General features: G+C 37.8%; 1 protein-coding gene across 1 annotated transcript in view; it reads right to left on the reverse strand.

Moving 5' to 3' along the window:
* Positions 1-5,653: 5,653 nt before the first annotated feature.
* The window catches only part of LOC117323850 (N-alpha-acetyltransferase 40-like), a 32,316-nt gene continuing 19,372 nt past the window's right edge, over positions 5,654-18,597 (reverse strand). The window contains exons 3-9 of the mRNA XM_033879338.1: positions 15,911-15,961; positions 15,380-15,432; positions 12,671-12,766; positions 10,633-10,791; positions 10,256-10,339; positions 9,822-9,899; positions 5,654-6,670 (exon numbers count right to left, since the gene is read on the reverse strand). Of these exons, the coding sequence (XP_033735229.1) occupies positions 6,532-6,670; positions 9,822-9,899; positions 10,256-10,339; positions 10,633-10,791; positions 12,671-12,766; positions 15,380-15,432; positions 15,911-15,961 (660 nt within the window). The 3' untranslated portion in view covers positions 5,654-6,531. The remainder of the gene's footprint in view (positions 6,671-9,821; positions 9,900-10,255; positions 10,340-10,632; positions 10,792-12,670; positions 12,767-15,379; positions 15,433-15,910; positions 15,962-18,597) is intronic.

Below are 18,597 nucleotides of genomic sequence, written 5' to 3' on the forward strand. Positions count from 1 at the left end.
CCCATTGTCTTTGGTGTTAGGATCTACACATCCCCTACCTGTTCAACCTCATTATCTTTGGTGCTAGGATCTATACATCCCCTACCTGTTTAACATCATTGTCTTTGGTGTTAGGATCTATACATCATTGTCTTTGGTGTTAGGATCTACACATCCCCTACCTGTTTAACCTCATTGTCTTTGGTGTTAGGATCTATACATCATTGTCTTTGGTGTTAGGATCTATACATCCCCTACCTGTTTAACATCATTGTCTTTTGTGTTAGGATCTATACATCCCATACCTTTTTAACCTCATTATCTTTGGTGTTAGGATCTATACATCCCCTATCTGTTTAACCCCATTGTCTTTGGTGTTAGGATCTACACATCCCCTACCTGTTCAACCTCATTATCTTTGGTGCTAGGATCTATACATCCCCTACCTGTTTAACATCATTGTCTTTGGTGTTAGGATCTATACATCATTGTCTTTGGTGTTAGGATCTACACATCCCCTACCTGTTTAACCTCATTGTCTTTGGTGTTAGGATCTATACATCATTGTCTTTGGTGTTAGGATCTATACATTCCCTACCTGTTTAACCTCATTGTCTTTGGTGTAAGGATCTATACATCCCCTACCTGTTTAACCTCATTGTCTTTGGTGTAAGGATCTATACATCCCCTACCTGTTTAACCTCATTGTCTTTGGTGTAAGGATCTATACATCCCCTACCTGTTAAACCTCATTGTCTTTGGTGTAAGGATCTATACATCCCCTACCTGTTAAACCTCATTGTCTTTGGTGTTAGGATCTACACATCCCCTACCTGTTTAACATCATTGTCTTTGGTGTTAGGATCTACACATCCCGTACCTATTTAACATCATTGTCTTTGGTGTTAGGATCTACACATCCCCTACCTGTTTAACATCATTGTCTTTGGTGTTAGGATCTACACATCATAGTCTTTGGTGTTAGGATCTACACATCCCCTACCTGTTTAACATCATTGTCTTTGGTGTTAGGATCTATACATCCCCTACCTGTTTAACCTCATTGTCTTTGGTGCTAGGATCTATACATCCCCTACCTGTTAAACCTCAGTATCTTTGGTGTTAGGATCTACACATCCCGTACCTGTTTAACATCATTGTCTTTGGTGTTAGGATCTACACATCCCGTACCTGTTTAACCTCATTGTCTTTGGGGTTAGGATCTATACATCCCCTACCTGTTTAACATCATTGTCTTTGGTGTTAGGTGCAATCAAGAACTGGACTGAGAAATATGACCATATTTGGTAACCACATTCACCAATACGCCATCTACTGTTTGTTTCAATGAAATATGGCTGCCCCCAATGCCTTACGCTTCAAATAATTTACTTGCAAAAACATCTTCGTTTTATATAGTAGTTTTACCGAAAATGTTGAAATGTATTCAGTAAATGTTTTCAAGATGCATACGATTAGAGAAATACATAACGCTAGCGAAATATGAAGACTAAATGAACCTGAACTTTGCGAATAACTCCAGGTCAATATATTTATGTAAACAACTATTGCGCAGGCGCATTCGTCTCCGGATGTTTAGAAAGTTTTGCTCTTCCGTGTTCATTCCAAAACGGCTGACATTATAGCATAGGTCTGCAAATATGTCCGCGATTTACTTAAATGTGTAATATATATATTCTAGAATGTTACATCATTATCAACTAGGTATGTATTTCTATAATTTAGAGAAAGAAATATATCAATAACGGCATACGAGACGATACATTGTATCATACTATAGGTTACTGTACGTGTTTGCGAGAAAGAACTGTACATATGTATAGGCTTACAATTAGGTGGCATTTGTGATCAGGGTGACAGGGTCATAGCGTTAACGTTGTCATCGATTTCCATATACCATTTTCCTTTGACGAAAATGACCAATAAATCAAATGCAAATGATAATACATATGTATCTTGTTATGTGCACGGGATTGCTTGTTGTAGGCGATACTTGCAACGTATTTACTGTTGTAAGGGAGGTAACTGCAAGATTACGGAAATCAAAAGTTAAACCAATTTGATTGGTCGATTCCTCCATGACTTTGGCATGGGGTTTACAATCGAAGTGACAGATAACTACGGCGATATTCAGATGATATCAACAATAACATGTTTGGATACGTGTGGTTGGCAATTGTTGTCATGTTTAAAATGAACAATTATATAGCTTGTTTTTATTTCGGCAAAGGCGAGAATATTTACTGAAACGGACCACAGGTGAAGCGGACTTGGAAATACCGAAACGAAGAAAAATGGGGCTTAAAGAGGCTTGCCCGCAGAGAGATCAGAAAAATTGGCTAATAGAAAAAGATTTTTTACACATGACAAATTGTTGGAATTGTTGAGTTTTTCATTTTATTTTCGTTATAAAACGCTGAAAAGTGATATTAAACCTCATTTTTTAAATATTATTTATTTAATCGCAACCCGCAAATAAGTCCCCGCTATAAAGTTGAGTCTAATTTGATTGACACATCAAAGAAACAAGCACGTGCACAGTGCCGCACAGTGATAACTTCAAAGGCAGCGGCGATTTACAAAGAAGATTTGCCGTTATATTCCACACATTTCCCTCTCAGGTTGAGTTTTAAAACGTCTTTTTGTTGTCAAGAAATAAAGTCAGAAAGCCCCTAATTTTGTCACATAGAAACGTGTACTGAAGTTTATTTAGTGATCGGAGATGTGCCGTTTACCGGTCCGTCTGAGGGTAAGCCTCTTTAATTATAATATAAATTGGCATTATTTTCAGGGAATTGACCCAAATATATGTTCTTCGATGCCTAATTGTATTATATGTAAAATATTAGAGGTTTATTTGACCGAATTTTAAATTAACGTTTCATTTGCGAATCGCGGCCCGATTGTCGTTAGAGTTGAATTACCGAAATGGCCGATAGTGGACCCAAAATCGATATTTTTACGAGAGAATGGACCCATAGTATATAGGTCTCTGTATAGGTCTCTGACCCAATATAGTAATCTTCGGTGTGTGTAAAGAGACCATATGAATTTTTTTTCATTTACCTGGAAGTATTTTGAAATAATTTGCAAAATATCTAATTCACGACCATTTTCGATTGTGACTAACTACTGAGACGGTGTTAAAATCAGCTGTTACATGGCTACGTTTACTATGCACTACGTCTACGTAATTTTTTTTAAAGCCGGAAAACGGAAATCCGGATTATCTAAAAACAAATGCAAAAATACTTGTGATATTGACTTAATTTGATATTCATGTGTTAATTGTTATTTGTAGTTTTATAACTTCTGATATATTGTGATTGATTCTCTATATAATATTGCTGTGGAACGTAGAATTCTCATCAAGTCATGATCAAGACTTGAAATTCTCACTACACCATACTTCAAACACGGAGTAATCCATGAATTGGTAAACTGAAAATTGAAGTCAAGCAAATGAGTTAATATTTACCTTAAATATTTTTTCAATATATAACAAATGTTCAGATGACTATTTGTGCCATGCTGTTACAAGATTTCAGTTACAATTGAATTAGTTTGTAAATATATGTTATCCTGTCAATATCCAAAAAGCGAGTGTAGTCTACTGTACTCAAAGTCATGCCAGTAGAAAGCGGTACATATACTTACTGCTTACATCTAGTGCTTACTTGTGTGAACTATAAATCAATAACAAAATGGTTCATATATTTCTATATATGACTTCACAAATTATGTGGTGTCTGAAGATCTGAATGAGGTGAATAAACGATGTATTAAATTATTTTTATGAAATATTCAAGTCGTAGATCATTCTCTTTTAAAAATATTGATTTCAAGTCCATTCTGGTAATTCAACTATGACGGCAATCAGGCCTCGATTGGCGAATGATTACAAAAATTTAAAATAATTCTCGGTCAAATAAACCGCTAATAATTATTTTACATATGATTAATTTTGACATTGGAGAACATATAACTGTGTCCATTCTCTATAAGCACTGGTAGAAAGTACAGAATAGAGCTTCATAAATATATTCTCAAAATTACTAACTACCCCGGTAAATATAACATTTTACATAAACCTCCCATGACTGATGGTGAACTTAAACTTGCAAATCTCCTGTGTCATTCCAATTTTGATATGTGTAAATATATACACGTACGGTATATATATAGATATAGATATGGAATTCTTCACAAGTTTGCATACAGTTATGGAATCTTATAACACCCCCAAAAATGTTCTCCACATAAAGGATGTGATTTGTGCAATTACACTGCTGAACTGTGTGGTTCAGTATGATTGGATGATCAACATTGGAAAAGGACAATAAATAGGGAATGTGTCGTCCCATCGAATGGACTGTAATCTTTGTGATCAGGTTTGAAGTTGAAAATGAAGCTTGAAGTTTTCTTTTCCTGTTTGCTGAATTATTCGAAGAAGATAGTCTTTATCTGGTTGTTATTTTTTATCACATTGTTTACAATACTGTAATTATACCGGAAGTAAATCTTCTCATATAAAGATTTATTAACATCAAATGATTCCTGAACAAAAGGAGTCAGGTTTTTTGTTTTGAAGTACCATACATGCTTGAGTAGTTTCAATAGGATACATTCCTAATCCGGGCCTTGATTAGCAGCTCTGGTTTTGGTTTTTAGTAATTCTTTATGCGTGTTTCATCATATTAAGTTGAAATATGCCAAACTAACGATGGAACTAGCCTAAATTTAGTGCATATTAGAAGTTGGCATCAATGAGGTCACAGAGTCCTGACTGTATTATAACTGATGATGCCTTCCCGAAAGAAAGAAGACATATTTTATTTTCATCCATCCAAGATAGATCAACAAACTTCCTATTTCAATTAGGACCTTACAGAAACATGCATGTGTACAATCATATCAGAACAGCTGCAAACATTTCAAAATATTTGCAATTAATTCCTAAACCGATATCAGTAAATTTATCAACTTTAAGCCTAGAAGATTACTGATTTTGCATTAAACAATAATGTTCTTTTACAGTACTTACAGTACTTTGATTCCTAATCAGACTCAAACTTGAATGGGCACAACTACAGTCCGAACGGAAATCTACACAAAGTTTCAAAAATATCCTTCCAATACTGAAAATTTCTTTTTCAAATGTGAAGATGGCTGTCCGACAGCCTTCTTGTTTTCTGATCGGTCCTAAAATCTAAAGGGCTCGACTAGGGACCAAGGGGAACCTACATATGACCCATCCAGTATTTCTTGAGAAATTGTGATAACAAGAATTGTTTTACGACGTACGACGGACCCTCAACGCAGGACCATTCGAACAGTGCACCATGATTGTTTGCTAAATATGAAGCATTCTTCCCTTATGTTACTGTTAGATTCGAATGCTCATCTCTTATAACTGGTTGGTTTTGTCTTCCGATACAAGTCAACAAATTTTCAGAAATGTACAAAACTCAACCAAACTTAAATAGCTTCAACATTACCGGGAATATCTACCGATACACAGTACACACTGCCATATCAGTAAAACTGTATTTCAGTCTTATAGGACAACTTAATACTGAGTTTGTGGGCAAATTTCAGCCGATTGGTTCACAAACTATGGTGAACTAAGATGTAGTGACAACCAACTCCAATATTCGTCCAACATGTTTATTAAAAACGTAAATATCTGTATATCCTTACATATGTGTAAAGTTAAGACAGATTTATACAAAAGTACCTACGGTAAATGTACAAGTATAGAAATATCAATACTTGGTACTAAATGTTCTTTCGCCTGAATATCCATAAACCTGTTTAAACACTTGTAATATCTGGTTATCATTGACCAGCATTACCAGTGTGACACTAAAACTGTACCGGGAATTCCGAAACTTGCACTCCTCACAACACACACCACCCTACACCCCATCTTTAATACATAAAGCCTTTTATTTTAAGCAATTGTTTAAGGCACAGATTCAGACCATATCCTTACTAGAATGTAATACTACAGACATGATGGTAGCAATGATATACATAAAACATAACATTTTCGTTTGAGAATTCTTAATATGGCATTGTCCGTGACTAGTTTGTTTGAAAGTTTCCTAAACACAAAACCATAATGTTATTTACTCTACTTCTCTGACAAAATCAGCATACTAGATGTAACAAGGTCAATTTCTGAATCAAAGTTGTAGTACAACCGTCCCAACAAGGAAATGATCATCCAGAATTTGTTTGTTCAGTGAAAAAAACAATGTCAGTAGCCAAGGATAGCACAGCTATAGGTTTCCAGTTCCATTACCATGTCAAGGGCTGTTATAGCAGCACTTGGGTAACATTTTCTAGCCAGTGATTAGAATAAGGTTGGCCATTTTTCCAGCTGACAATTTAGCAACTCAAGAATTTAGCTATTTCCCAGTTGACAATTTGACATTTAAAAATTTACTTATTTTCTAGCTGATAATTTGATATGAACAGGCTATGGCTATGCTGAGGTTGCTTCACAGGTGAAGTCTGCATAGCTTCCTATTTACAGACCTGGGATTTACAACATGGCTTAGGCTTTATTTCTTTACTAGGCTTTATTTCTTTACTGAGTATATGGTATTTATATTCTCTCTTCTCCCATACTGGATCCTCTGGAGATGTCTCGTCTGTCGTATACCTGAAAAACACCAGGAAAACCATCAAGTACCCGAGGGAAAGGAGGAAAACAAACAAGAGGCCCAGAGGGCCTGTATTGCTCACCTGGATTTCATGAGATATGAAACAAGAATGATGATTAAGTATATTTGTCACTGGTATTGCTATGTCAATATATCATAGGCATTTTATATGGGTATGTGAGGATTTTATGTCAAAAAATGCATTAATCCATGAAATAAAATTAACTTTTGGCAAAACTCCATAGGGATGCTACCACACAAATGTGAGTGATATCTACTGCTTAGTTTCAGAAAAGAAGTTGTTTAAACCAATAGACCCCTTTTGACCCCACCCCCTGCATCCCGGGGGAGTGGGGGTCAGTTCCTTCCTTATACAATTTTGAATCCCTACCCAAAAGGATGCTTCCAGGCAAATATGAGCAATATCCCTTGCTTAGTTTCAGACAAGAAGTTGTTCATATCAATCAAGCCAAACTGACCCCTCTTGGCCCTGCCCCTCAGGCCCCTGGGGGGTCAGCCTCACCATTTGCACAATTTTGAATGCCCACCCAATAGCGATGCTACATGGCAAATATGAGCAATATCCATTGCTTGGTTTCAGAGAAGCAGTGGCTAATATCAATATGGCCCAATTGACCACATTTGGCCCCGCCCCTCAGGCCCCTGGGGGGTCAGCTCCATCATTTGTACAATTTTAATCCCCACCCCATAGTGATGCTACCAGGCAAAAATGAGCAATATCCATCGCTTGGTTTCAGAGAAGAAGTCGTTTATATTAAGAGAGCCAAATTGACCCCTTTTGGCCCCGCCCCTCAGACCCCTGGGGTGTCAGCTCCATCGTTTGTACAATTTTTAATCCCCACCCACTAGTGATGCTACCAGGCAAATATGAGTGACAGGCATTGCTCGGTTTCAGAGAAGAAGTTGTTTATATCAATATAGCCAGATTGACCACATTTGGCCCCGCCCCTCAGGCCCCTGGGGGTCAGCCCCATCATTTGTACAATTTTGAATCCCCACCCCATAGTGATGCTACCAGGCAAATATGAGTGATAGCCATTGCTTGGTTTCAGAGAAGAAGTCGTTTATACCAATAGTGCAAAAATGACCCCTTTTGGCCCCGCCCCAGAGGCCCCCAGGGGGCCAGCCCCATAATTTGTACAATTTTGAGTCCCCTACCCATAGGGATACTTCTGACCAAATTTGGTCAAATTCTGATGCGTGGTTATGAAGAAGAAGTCAATTGTTGACGGACGGACGGACGGACGACGGACGCAACGGTATGGCATAAGCTCACCCTGGTCCTTCAGACCAGGTGAGCTAACAATATTGAATTCTACATGAATTGTGTTTTCAAATGTTCTGTACCATCTAGCACACTAACATATCCTATGTAATCTAAACAAAATATGGGTCTAAATTGATTGATAGCATGAACAAACATGCTGGGTATTTCGTATTGCAAAATTAATACATGTCCCCTGATGGCCTCCACTAACAAGAGGCCCAATGGGCCCGTATCGCTCACCTGGCTCTACAGCAACTTTGAAGTTGATTGAGGTCATTTCTAATGTTGATTACCTCTGTGACCTTGAATGAAGGTCAAGGTCATTTATTTGAACAAACTTTGTAGCCCTTCACCCTAGCATGCTACAGGCCCAATATCAAGTCCCTGGGCCTCTTGGTTATTGAGAAGAAGTCATTTGAAAATTATAGCCTATTTGACCTATGTGACCTTGAATGAAGGTCAAGGTCATTTATTTGAACAAACTTTGTAGCCCTTCACCCCAGCATGCTACAGGCCCAATATCAAGTCCTTAGGTCTCTTGGTTATTGAGAAATAGTCATTTGAAAATTATAGCCTATTTGACCCATGTGACCTTGAATGAAAGTCAAGGTCATTTATTTTAACAAACTTTGTAGCCCTTCACTCCAGCATGCTACAGGCCCACTATCAAGTCCCTGGGCATCTTGGTTATTGAGAAGTCATTTGAAGATTATAGCCTATTTGACCTATGTGACCTTAAATGAAGGTCAAGGTCATTTATTTGAACAAACTTTGTAGCCCTTCACTCCAGCATGCTACAGGCCCAATATCAAGTCACTGGGCCTCTTGGTTATTGAGAAGAAGTCGTTTGAAGATTATAGCTTATTTGACCCATGTGACCTTGAATGAAGGTCAAGGTCATTTATTTGAACAAACTTTGTAGCCCTTCACCCAAGCATGCTACAGGCCCAATATCAAGTCCCTGGTCCTCTTGGTTATTGAAAAGAAGGCGTTTGAAGATTATAGCCTATTTGACCCATGTGACCTTGAATGAAGGTCAAGGTCATTTATTTGAACAAACTTGTAGCCCTTCACCCCAGCATGCTACAGGCCCAATATCAAGTCCCTGGGCCTCTTGGTTATTGAGAAGAAGTCGTTCGAAGATTATAGCCTATTTGACCCATGTGACCTTGAATGAAAGTCAAGGTAATTTATTTTAACAAACTTTGTAGCCCTTCACCCCAGTATGCTACAGGCCCAATATCAAGTCCCTGGGCCTCTTGGTTATTGAGAAGAAGTCGTTTGAAGATTATAGCCTATTTGACCCATGTGACCTTGAATGAAGGTCAAGGTCATTTATTTGAACAAACTTTGTAGCCCTTCACCCCAGCATGCTACAGGCCCAATATCAAGTCCCTGGGCCTTTTGGTTAGTGAGAAGAAGTTGTTTGAATGAAAAAGTTGACGCCGCACGGCATAAGCTCACTTCCCCTTCGGGCAGGTGAGCTAAAATTAGTAAGTGACCTTGACCCCAAAAACCCTGAAGCTCTACTGGTAATTTGTTCTGTAGCTACTCATGCTGAAGTGACATACCAAACTTTCATCAACATACCTTGAAGCTGAGAAAAGTGCGGAAAAATTGTAGATGGACTGACCGACAGCCCCCCACCCCTCTCGCGCGTGCAAGGAAACTAATAATTGTAATGGTTTATTAAACTTTCATTATTTAACAGACAGAAATACACTGCAAGACGATTTTTCCTGCATCATATGAAATGATTCTGTAGCTGTGACCATGACCTTCAATTTAGGCCTGGAGCTAAATGAACTGCTCTTGAAAGTGGCACTACACAGCAATTACACAATACTGAATTCAGAACTTACTTCATAGCTTTCATAAAGAAACTTTCTGCCATCTTGTTGTTTTTGAATGTTGTAAGCATGACTTTTATCATTTCAGTTCTGGAAAACAAAGCAGTATATTCACGCACATCATCATGTCAGTGGACTTAATTTCTGACAAATACTGCAATATCGAGTACTTTCAATATCATTTCAATAAAATGAATTTTACATTACAAAAATTCACAGAATTCTTTAGTTTTCTTTAGATAACCTGATATTTTTTGTATAAGTAATTAGATTTGTACTTTTAGTAAGTGATATCTTTGAACAAGCTAGCACAAGTTTGGTGGGATACACACTGACTAACAAATGATCTTAATCCCAACTTACAAACAGAGCGAAATAACAAAATATTTAGTTTCACATGTATATGACAAAAAAAACAAACAAAAAAAAAACAAAGATTTACTTACTTATATGCTACCAATTCCAAAATCTGCATTAAAAACTTCCCAATACCTTTCCTTCTGTATTCTTCTATTACCAGAAGTTCATAACTGCAAGAAAATTATTTACATTTAGTGTTGCGATTCAACCTTATATCGATTTCCAACTACTGATAAATAATAAGTAATGTTCCTTAGGCAGCAAAGCGAGTACAAAACTTCAATTATAAAGCAGGCCCCAGTATGATATAATTAGTTATGTAGTTTGGTATATAACCATAGAAGGTAGGTAAGATTTATAGAGGGCGAGGCTGGAGCTGAGCCTCGCATGACCTTTTCCTACAGTTTACATCTCAACCCAAAAACCAGCATTTAATAGTCAAATCTGGTATAAATATATGTACCAGTAAACTAGTTCCTCATCCCACTCCATATCAAATCTGAAGTGTGTAAATGCCACAGGTTTAGAGTCTTTGTCCATGGCGATGAGGTAGAGTGCTTTTTCTTCGGTCATCTCTTCTAGCTTTTCTTTGTCCTTCCAGTCCCAATCACTCTCCTCGTATCTATAGAAACAGTAAATCATCATTGTATCATTATTTTCAAATACTCATGTGAAGTCAAGCTGCAGGCATAACTGTTCAAGTTATTGTTAAAACAAGAGGCCCAATGGGCCTGTATCGCTCACCTGGCTCTACAGCAACTTTGAAGTTGATTGAGGTCATTTCTACAGATACTATGCTGATTACTTCTTTATTCAAATATCATAGTAAGCTAGGTTTATTCATATTAATAAATTTTTTAGTTAGTCCTTCATTCCAGCATTCTATTCTCAGGTCTCAGAGGCTTTTGGCTATTGCAAAATTATTGTTTACAGATTTAAGCCGATTTCACCCCTGTGACAAGGTCATTCATTTGAACAAACTTGGTAGCCCTTCACCCCAGCATGCTAAAAGTCTAATATCAAATCCCTGGTCCTCTTGGTTATTAAGAAGTCATTTGAAGATTATAGCCTATTTGACCAATGTGACCTTGAATGAAGGTCAAGGTCAGTTATTTGAACAAACTTGATAGCCCTTCACCCCAGCATGCTACAGGCCCAATATCAAATCCCTGGGCCTCTTGGTTATTGAGAAGAAGTCGTTTGAAGATTATAGCCTATTTGACCCATGTGACCTTAAATGAAGGTCAAGGTCATTTATTTGCACAAACTTTGTAGCCCTTCACCCCAGCATGCTACAGACCCAATATCAAGTCATTGGGCCTCTTGGTTATTGAGAAGAAGTCGTTTGAAGATTATAGCCTATTTGACCCATGTGACCTTAAATGAAGGTCAAGGTCATTTATATGAACAAACTTTGTAGCCCTTCACTCCAGCATGCTACAGACCCAATATCAAGTCCCTGGGCCTCTCGGTTATTGAGAAGAAGTCGTTTCAAGAATATAGCCTATTAGTCCCATGTGACCTTGAATGAAGGTTAAGGTCACTTATTTGAACAAACTTTGTAGCCCTTCACCCCAGCATGCTACAGGCCCAATATCAAGTCCTTGGGCCTCTTGGTTATTGAGAAGAAGTCGTTTGAAGATTAAAGCCTATTTGACCCATGTGACCTTGAATGAAGGTCAAGGTCAGCTATTTGAACAAACTTGGTAGCCCTTCACCCCAGCATGCTAAAAGTCTAATATCAAATCCCTGGTCCTCTTGGTTATTAAGAAGTCATTTGAAGATTATAGCGTATTTGACCAATGTGACCTTGAATGAAGGTCAAGGTCAGTTATTTGAACAAACTTGATAGCCCTTCACCCCAGCATGCTACAGGCCCAATATCAAATCCCTGGGCCTCTTGGTTATTGAGAAGAAGTCGTTTGAAGATTATAGCCTATTTGACCCATGTGACCTTAAATGAAGGTCAAGGTCATTTATTTGCACAAACTTTGTAGCCCTTCACCCCAGCATGCTACAGGCCCAATATCAAGTCCCGGTGCCTCTTGGTTATTGAGAAGAAGTTGTTTGAAGATTATAGCCTATTTGACCCATGTGACCTTGAATGAAGGTCAAGGTCAGTTATTTGAACAGACTTGGTAGCCCTTCACCCCAGCATGCTACAGGCCCAATATCAAGTCCCTGGGCCTCTTGGTTATTGAGAAGAAGTTGTTTAAATGAAAAAGTTGACGCCGGACGGCCAGACGGACCACACAGCACACAGCACCCACAGCATAAGCTCACTTGCCCTTCGGGCAGGTGAGCTAAAAACAAAATTTAGAGCTCAATTTCATGATAATCAACAGAGGTCTCTATTCCATCAGGTGATACAAGCAGTCACAGGTATGCAGTATCTAAGATGGCACCATGTTACTTATTGGCCATGTTAAACTGACGACACAATTTACAATACAATGATGCAGTTCATGACTTTGATATTACATTTGCTCTCTGAAACTTACAATTTCTTCAAGTTCTTCTTAGTGAGGTTAAATACCCAATCTATCAATTCCTGACTCAGGTCTGCAGCTCGAAAAAATTCTATTGTCAGACTAATCCTGTGAAAAGCAAACAAAAAACACTTGATTATCTGCATTAAGTACAGAAATGGTGACATTTGTTTATCATCTTAGATAATAGCATCATTAGGTAAACAGTGATATAATCTGACTGAAAGCAAAAATATATATGTAATCATCAATTATCATTAAGATAACAAGGGCCCAATGGGCCCAAATCGCTCACCTGCAATGCAGTGATCTTTTCATATATGGATCCTGCAGTTATTTGAAAGCATGCTACAGGACCAATATAATGTCTCTCTGCACTTTGGCTTTTCACTAAAACTTAAAGTCATTTAAAGATTTAAGCATACTTGATGACATGACCTTGAATATGAGTCAGGGTCATTCATTTGAACAAACTTGGTAGCCCTTCACCCCAGCATGCTACAGACCCAATATTAACTCCATGGGACTTTTGGTTATTGAGAAGAAGTCGTTTCAAGATTTTAGCCTTTTTGACTCCTGTGACCTTGAATGAGGGTCAAGGTCATTCATTTGAACAAACTTGGTAGCGCTTTACCCCAGCATTTTACAGACCCAATATCAACTCTCTGGGACTCTTGGTTATAGAGAAAAAGTCATTTAAAGATTTTAGCCTTTTTAACTTCTGTGACCTTGAATGAAGGTCAAGGTCATTCATTTGAACAAACTTGGTAGCCCTTTACCCCAGCATACTACAGGCCAAATATTAGGACTCTGGGACTCTTGGTTATTGAGAAGAAGTCGTTTCAAGATTTTAGCCTTTTTGACTCATGTGACCTTGAATGAAGGTCAAGGTCATTCATTTGAACAAACTTGGGAGCCCTTTACCCCAGCATGCTACAGACCAAATATCAACTCCCTGGGACTCTTGGTTATTGAGGAGAAGTCGTTTAAAGATTTTAGCCTTTTTTACTCCTGTGACCTTGAATGAAGGTCAAAGTCATTCATTTGAACAAACTTGGGAGCCCTTTTCCCTAGCATGCTGCAGGCCAAATATTAGGTCTCTGGGACTGTTGGTTATTGAGAAGAAATCGTTTAAAGATTTTGGCCTTTTTGACTCCTGTGACCTTGAATGAAGGTCAATGTCATTCATTTGAACAAACTTGGTAGCCCTTCACCCAAGCATGCTACAGACCCAATATCAAGCCCCTGGGTCTTTTGGCTATTTAGAAGAAGTTGTTTAATTTTTTTTTAGCATATTTGACCCCTGTGACCTTGAATGAAGGTCAAGGTCATTCATTTGAACAAACTTGGTAGCCCTTCCCCCAGCATGCTACAGACCCAATATCAACTCCCTGGGTCTCTTGGTTATTGAGAAGAAGTCGTTTAAATATTTTAGCCTTTTTGACCCCTGTGACCTTGAATGAAGGACAACGCTATTCATTTGAACAAAATTGGTAGCCCTTCACCCCAGCATGCTTCAGACCCAATATTAGGTCTCTGGGCCTTTTGGTTATTGAGAAGAAGTTGTTTAAATGGAAAAGTTGACGTCGGACGGACGGCCGGACGACGGACGCCGCGCCACGGCATAAGCTCACTTGCCCTTCGGGCAGGTGAGCTAAAAAAAAACAAAATATTCTTCAGGCTGTCAAACTAGTCTCTTTATTAAATCCTATAGTAATTCTCAAAACTTAAGGAAACGGATTAGTTCCCCTTTTCATGGAATATGTGAAGTTATGGCAAGGTATTATGACATTGTCTAGATTATTTACCATATCATAAAATGCATAATCTACATATTTTTTCTCTTTGATTGCAACAATCAGTATTGTATAGATAAAACTGAGAAATCTGACAATTTCATAATGGCAGCATAAATTTAAAGCTGCCTAAACTTATAATTACAACATTTAAGCTCTGTGAATTGCAGCAAAACATATAGGATCTATAATATTTCCACACAAAAACATTGTCCTGACGACCTTTTAACCGATATTATTTTCTAATGAGTAATACAAATACTCAATACTTAATTTTACCTTGAATATTACACAAACCATGTTCATTTTGTTAAAAATTGGTAGAAGTCGAATGAAATCCACCCACATTCATGTAAACTCAAACTGACCCAATAGCTGCACATGCACACCTTATTAGTATGACCCAGATGTCAACAAAAACCACAAGGCCATGGTCATAACAAGAGATTGAGGACTAAACTATGAATTAACAATTTCATTGTTGACAAAGTTCCCTCCCTGTGGGTCATATAATGAAGGCTGTCAAGAGACACCTACAGAAGGAAACAAAGCAAAGGAAGACAGCAATGAGGAAAGAAAGGAAAGATTTCAGATCAAAAGTGTTACAATGGGGGTTAAAGATCTATTTTGATCTCTTCAAAGTCCTCTTTATTATATAGAAGACATTGATGAAAATCCGATTCCTCAGGGGCCCACTTTTAGTTACCATCTAGGATGAACATGCAGTGGGATATAGCAGGCCTTACTCTTGGGGCTCTCCAATGTCCCCTCTTAAGACAGACAACAAGTATATTGATATTTGTATCATAAAGCATATTTTAGTGTAAACCACACGTCAAGTGAATACTAATAGTCTAAAGAGTGGGCAGTTTGCACTTTTACATATGAATATCATATATCTTGTGGCTTCAGGAACAATTTTTACCCATTTCTGTCATATTTTCTGAAGGGTGCAACCAAATCCAATGGATCCTTAATCTGAAAAAAAAAACACAAACAAGTAATACCAATTTTTAAACTTGGAAAAAGAGACTTGTTGACTTTGGTGAAAATTGCAATTACTTTATTGCATGTACATATCAACTTTAAACTCAGATGCATCAAAATACTCTTTTTAAGAAGATATAGAGTTATGAAGACAATACAACAATTTGAGATATGTAGGGAACAGAAGCTAGACATACACATGTTTTGTTTAAAAGCACAAATGAAAGATTAAAATTATGTATAAAATAATTAGAATATTCTTCGCACATCACCAAAAAATTCTTTCACAAAAATTGATATATATGTAAGAATTTAAATCAACATTATTTGATCTGATCATGATTGGTAATGAAAAAAACTTCCAGATATTTTACAAAGTGCTTAATTAAACATGTAACAATATTTCTAACACTTTATTTTAATCATTTCACCAGTACATAAAGAGAACTGTTGAAAAGTAATGTATTACCTTATTTGCTGCTTCCACTTTAGCAAAGGATACAGCATATTTAGCACTTTCCTGAAAAAAAGGAATGTTTCATTTAAGAAATCCCACATATAGTAGTATCACAAGAGTCAAGCATCTGATTTCTGTGTTAATTATAAATACAGTCTACCCTTGTTAAATCGCCACATTTCGTCCATGGCAGTTATGGCGGCATAACCAGGGTGGCTACTATATACTAGTATCAAATTTTGAAAATTACAACCATGAAATTGTATAAGAGATTGATGACTGACGAAGGCAAACGTTAATACCATATACACAATAGGAACACAAAGTGAGTAGAAATCAGTCATGCTTTTATTCCAAACCAAACCATAAGTGTCTGTAGATGTAACATAATAAAAACATCCAAAAAACATAAGTGTCTGTGGATGTAACATAATAAAAACATCCAAAAAACAATCTGAGATAGAAATCACCCAAACGTAAAGTTACGTCACCTGTACAATTTGCAAGTGAAAAGAGGAAATATTGTATGTGTAACACAGTTGCGTTCCGCTCGTTTGTTTTTGGACTCATTCCGGAAAATTGTAACATCCGATTACGTAAGATACCCGTGCTGCTGTGGGGTCAATCACTTTTCGTCCGGGTGTCAGCAGGGTAAGTGGTGTTGACTTTTAATCTGTGAAATTAATTAGATAACCGTCGCCCATCCTTTCCTAAATTTCATATTAATTTGTCTGCTGGATATTATTTGCCACTATCGTACATGTATTTTTATTTTCACGTGTAGTATTTTGATGTATTTTCGATGTATAGAACTTTGTTTAATTTGAGTCTCATGTGCCGGTGTCATGTCGGAAGTCAGGTTGTTGCTTGAAGGGATTATTCCATTTTGAGAGCACTCGCGGAGTGGCTAGAGAATATTTCCGCCTCTCGGGCTGTTTCTATACCGGTTAAGCGAGGGATGGTTGTTGGTAAACTCGTAAGTAGATACGGGAGAAAAGACGGGTGGTTAGCAAATGTGTATTCTGACCGGACATGACACGTGCTTGAGACTCGGGGTAAACTACATTTATTTCATTTATATGGTTAGTTGTGATTAAACGATGGTTGGCATATGTATTAGGCTAGACGTATATAATTGTGAATTCCTCACTGTGCCTCTCGGGTATTATTTTGGTACTTTGTTATTTTTACACATGTTAATAAATTGTTGAACTTTATATGACGAGTCCATTTTCTTTCTCACCAGTTTTCTAAATAGTGTCTATTACTTGAAAATTCATTTGTATTTGGAATCTGCAAGCGAAAGCGGCAGTCGAACCCTGGGCAAAAACTTGGTAGCAGTCCGACACACGTGGCACCCCTGCGGTACACGTGCTGCGCGTTACAATTGGAACCTCCGGCGGGACCGGTTTATTTTTGTGACATTGCGGTGTCCGTTTTGTAAAGTAAAGCAGTAGTTTTTTTTATTAAGGAATAAATTTGGATGTAATATTGAGCTTGCAGGGATAATTTTGTTTTAAAAAAACTGGTGAGAATGGAAGGTTCTGAAAGGATGGGCGACGGATTTATCGAGGGGAAGCCACTGGTTAGTGGGGGGTGGGGGTGGGGTAGCTGCGATAACGTAGCTCTGGACGACGGACGGACAATTTTTGACAGATGGTCGTCGTCAGAGCTACGATTCCCTCCCATTGCTCGTAATGTAGCAAAACGGTGAACCTCGAAAATGCTACAAATAGCGGATATCGTTTAACTTTGGAGTAATAGTTCGTATAATTAAACATTTCTAATTCAATTTTGCAATGTATTAGCCTACCGTCTAATCTAGAAATCTTTAATTCGCATATTCTGATATCATACTGCTCGGAGTTGTCTCCGTGATCCGCCATGATACTTCTCGAAGAACTCTCGCGAGGATTCTAACCCAAATATGGAACCCGTGATCCATATATGGATGAAGCTACTACGATAAATAAATACATAATCAGAGATATTTAACCACTCTTTTGTAACTCTTGTGAAGAAAGCGAATCTTACTTTGCGTAATTAAATAATTTCAGAATGAATTGACCTTCCTTACCGAGATATATTACTCCGAATCTGTTTTTCTGTTGAAATCTCGCGGGAAACCTCATTAGCATCAATTTATTTTGATTTCCTTATAAGGAAATTGACCTTTACACTTGTATCAAAGATGGCGGTATGTTTGAACTGATGTCTCCGTGTGTCTTGCTCGTTTTGGATTTTACCATTTATTGTCAAACATTTGAAGTAATGTGCAGGTTTGTTGCTTGAATATTCATCATAGATACTAGAATCATCAATTTACATGGTTTTTTTTATCCGAGAAAAATTTTACCACTGCTAATACTGCCCGATGTGAATCACATCGGGGCTTGCTACACTATCGGCAATGGGAGGGACTTCATACCCTGCCGGAGAGCAGTGTAGGCAGGGTATGAATATTCGTTCTAGGGGTGGGGGTAATAGATAATCCTTTGGAACTTAAGCCGGAGTTTGAATTTATTGGGATGCCCAGCCCCTCGGGCCGGGGGACGTCGGAGGCGTCCGCCCGACTGGATGAGGTCTGGGGCCTATGACCTCACCTAATTACAATTTTCACTTCCTGTAGTGTAGGATATTTATCATGTGAGAGAATGTTTTAAGTCATAATTATTAGCTCGTCTCTTCGAAGAAGAGTG

Source organism: Pecten maximus, chromosome 3, assembly GCF_902652985.1.
Source record: "Pecten maximus chromosome 3, xPecMax1.1, whole genome shotgun sequence".
NCBI lineage: Eukaryota > Metazoa > Mollusca > Bivalvia > Pectinida > Pectinidae > Pecten > Pecten maximus.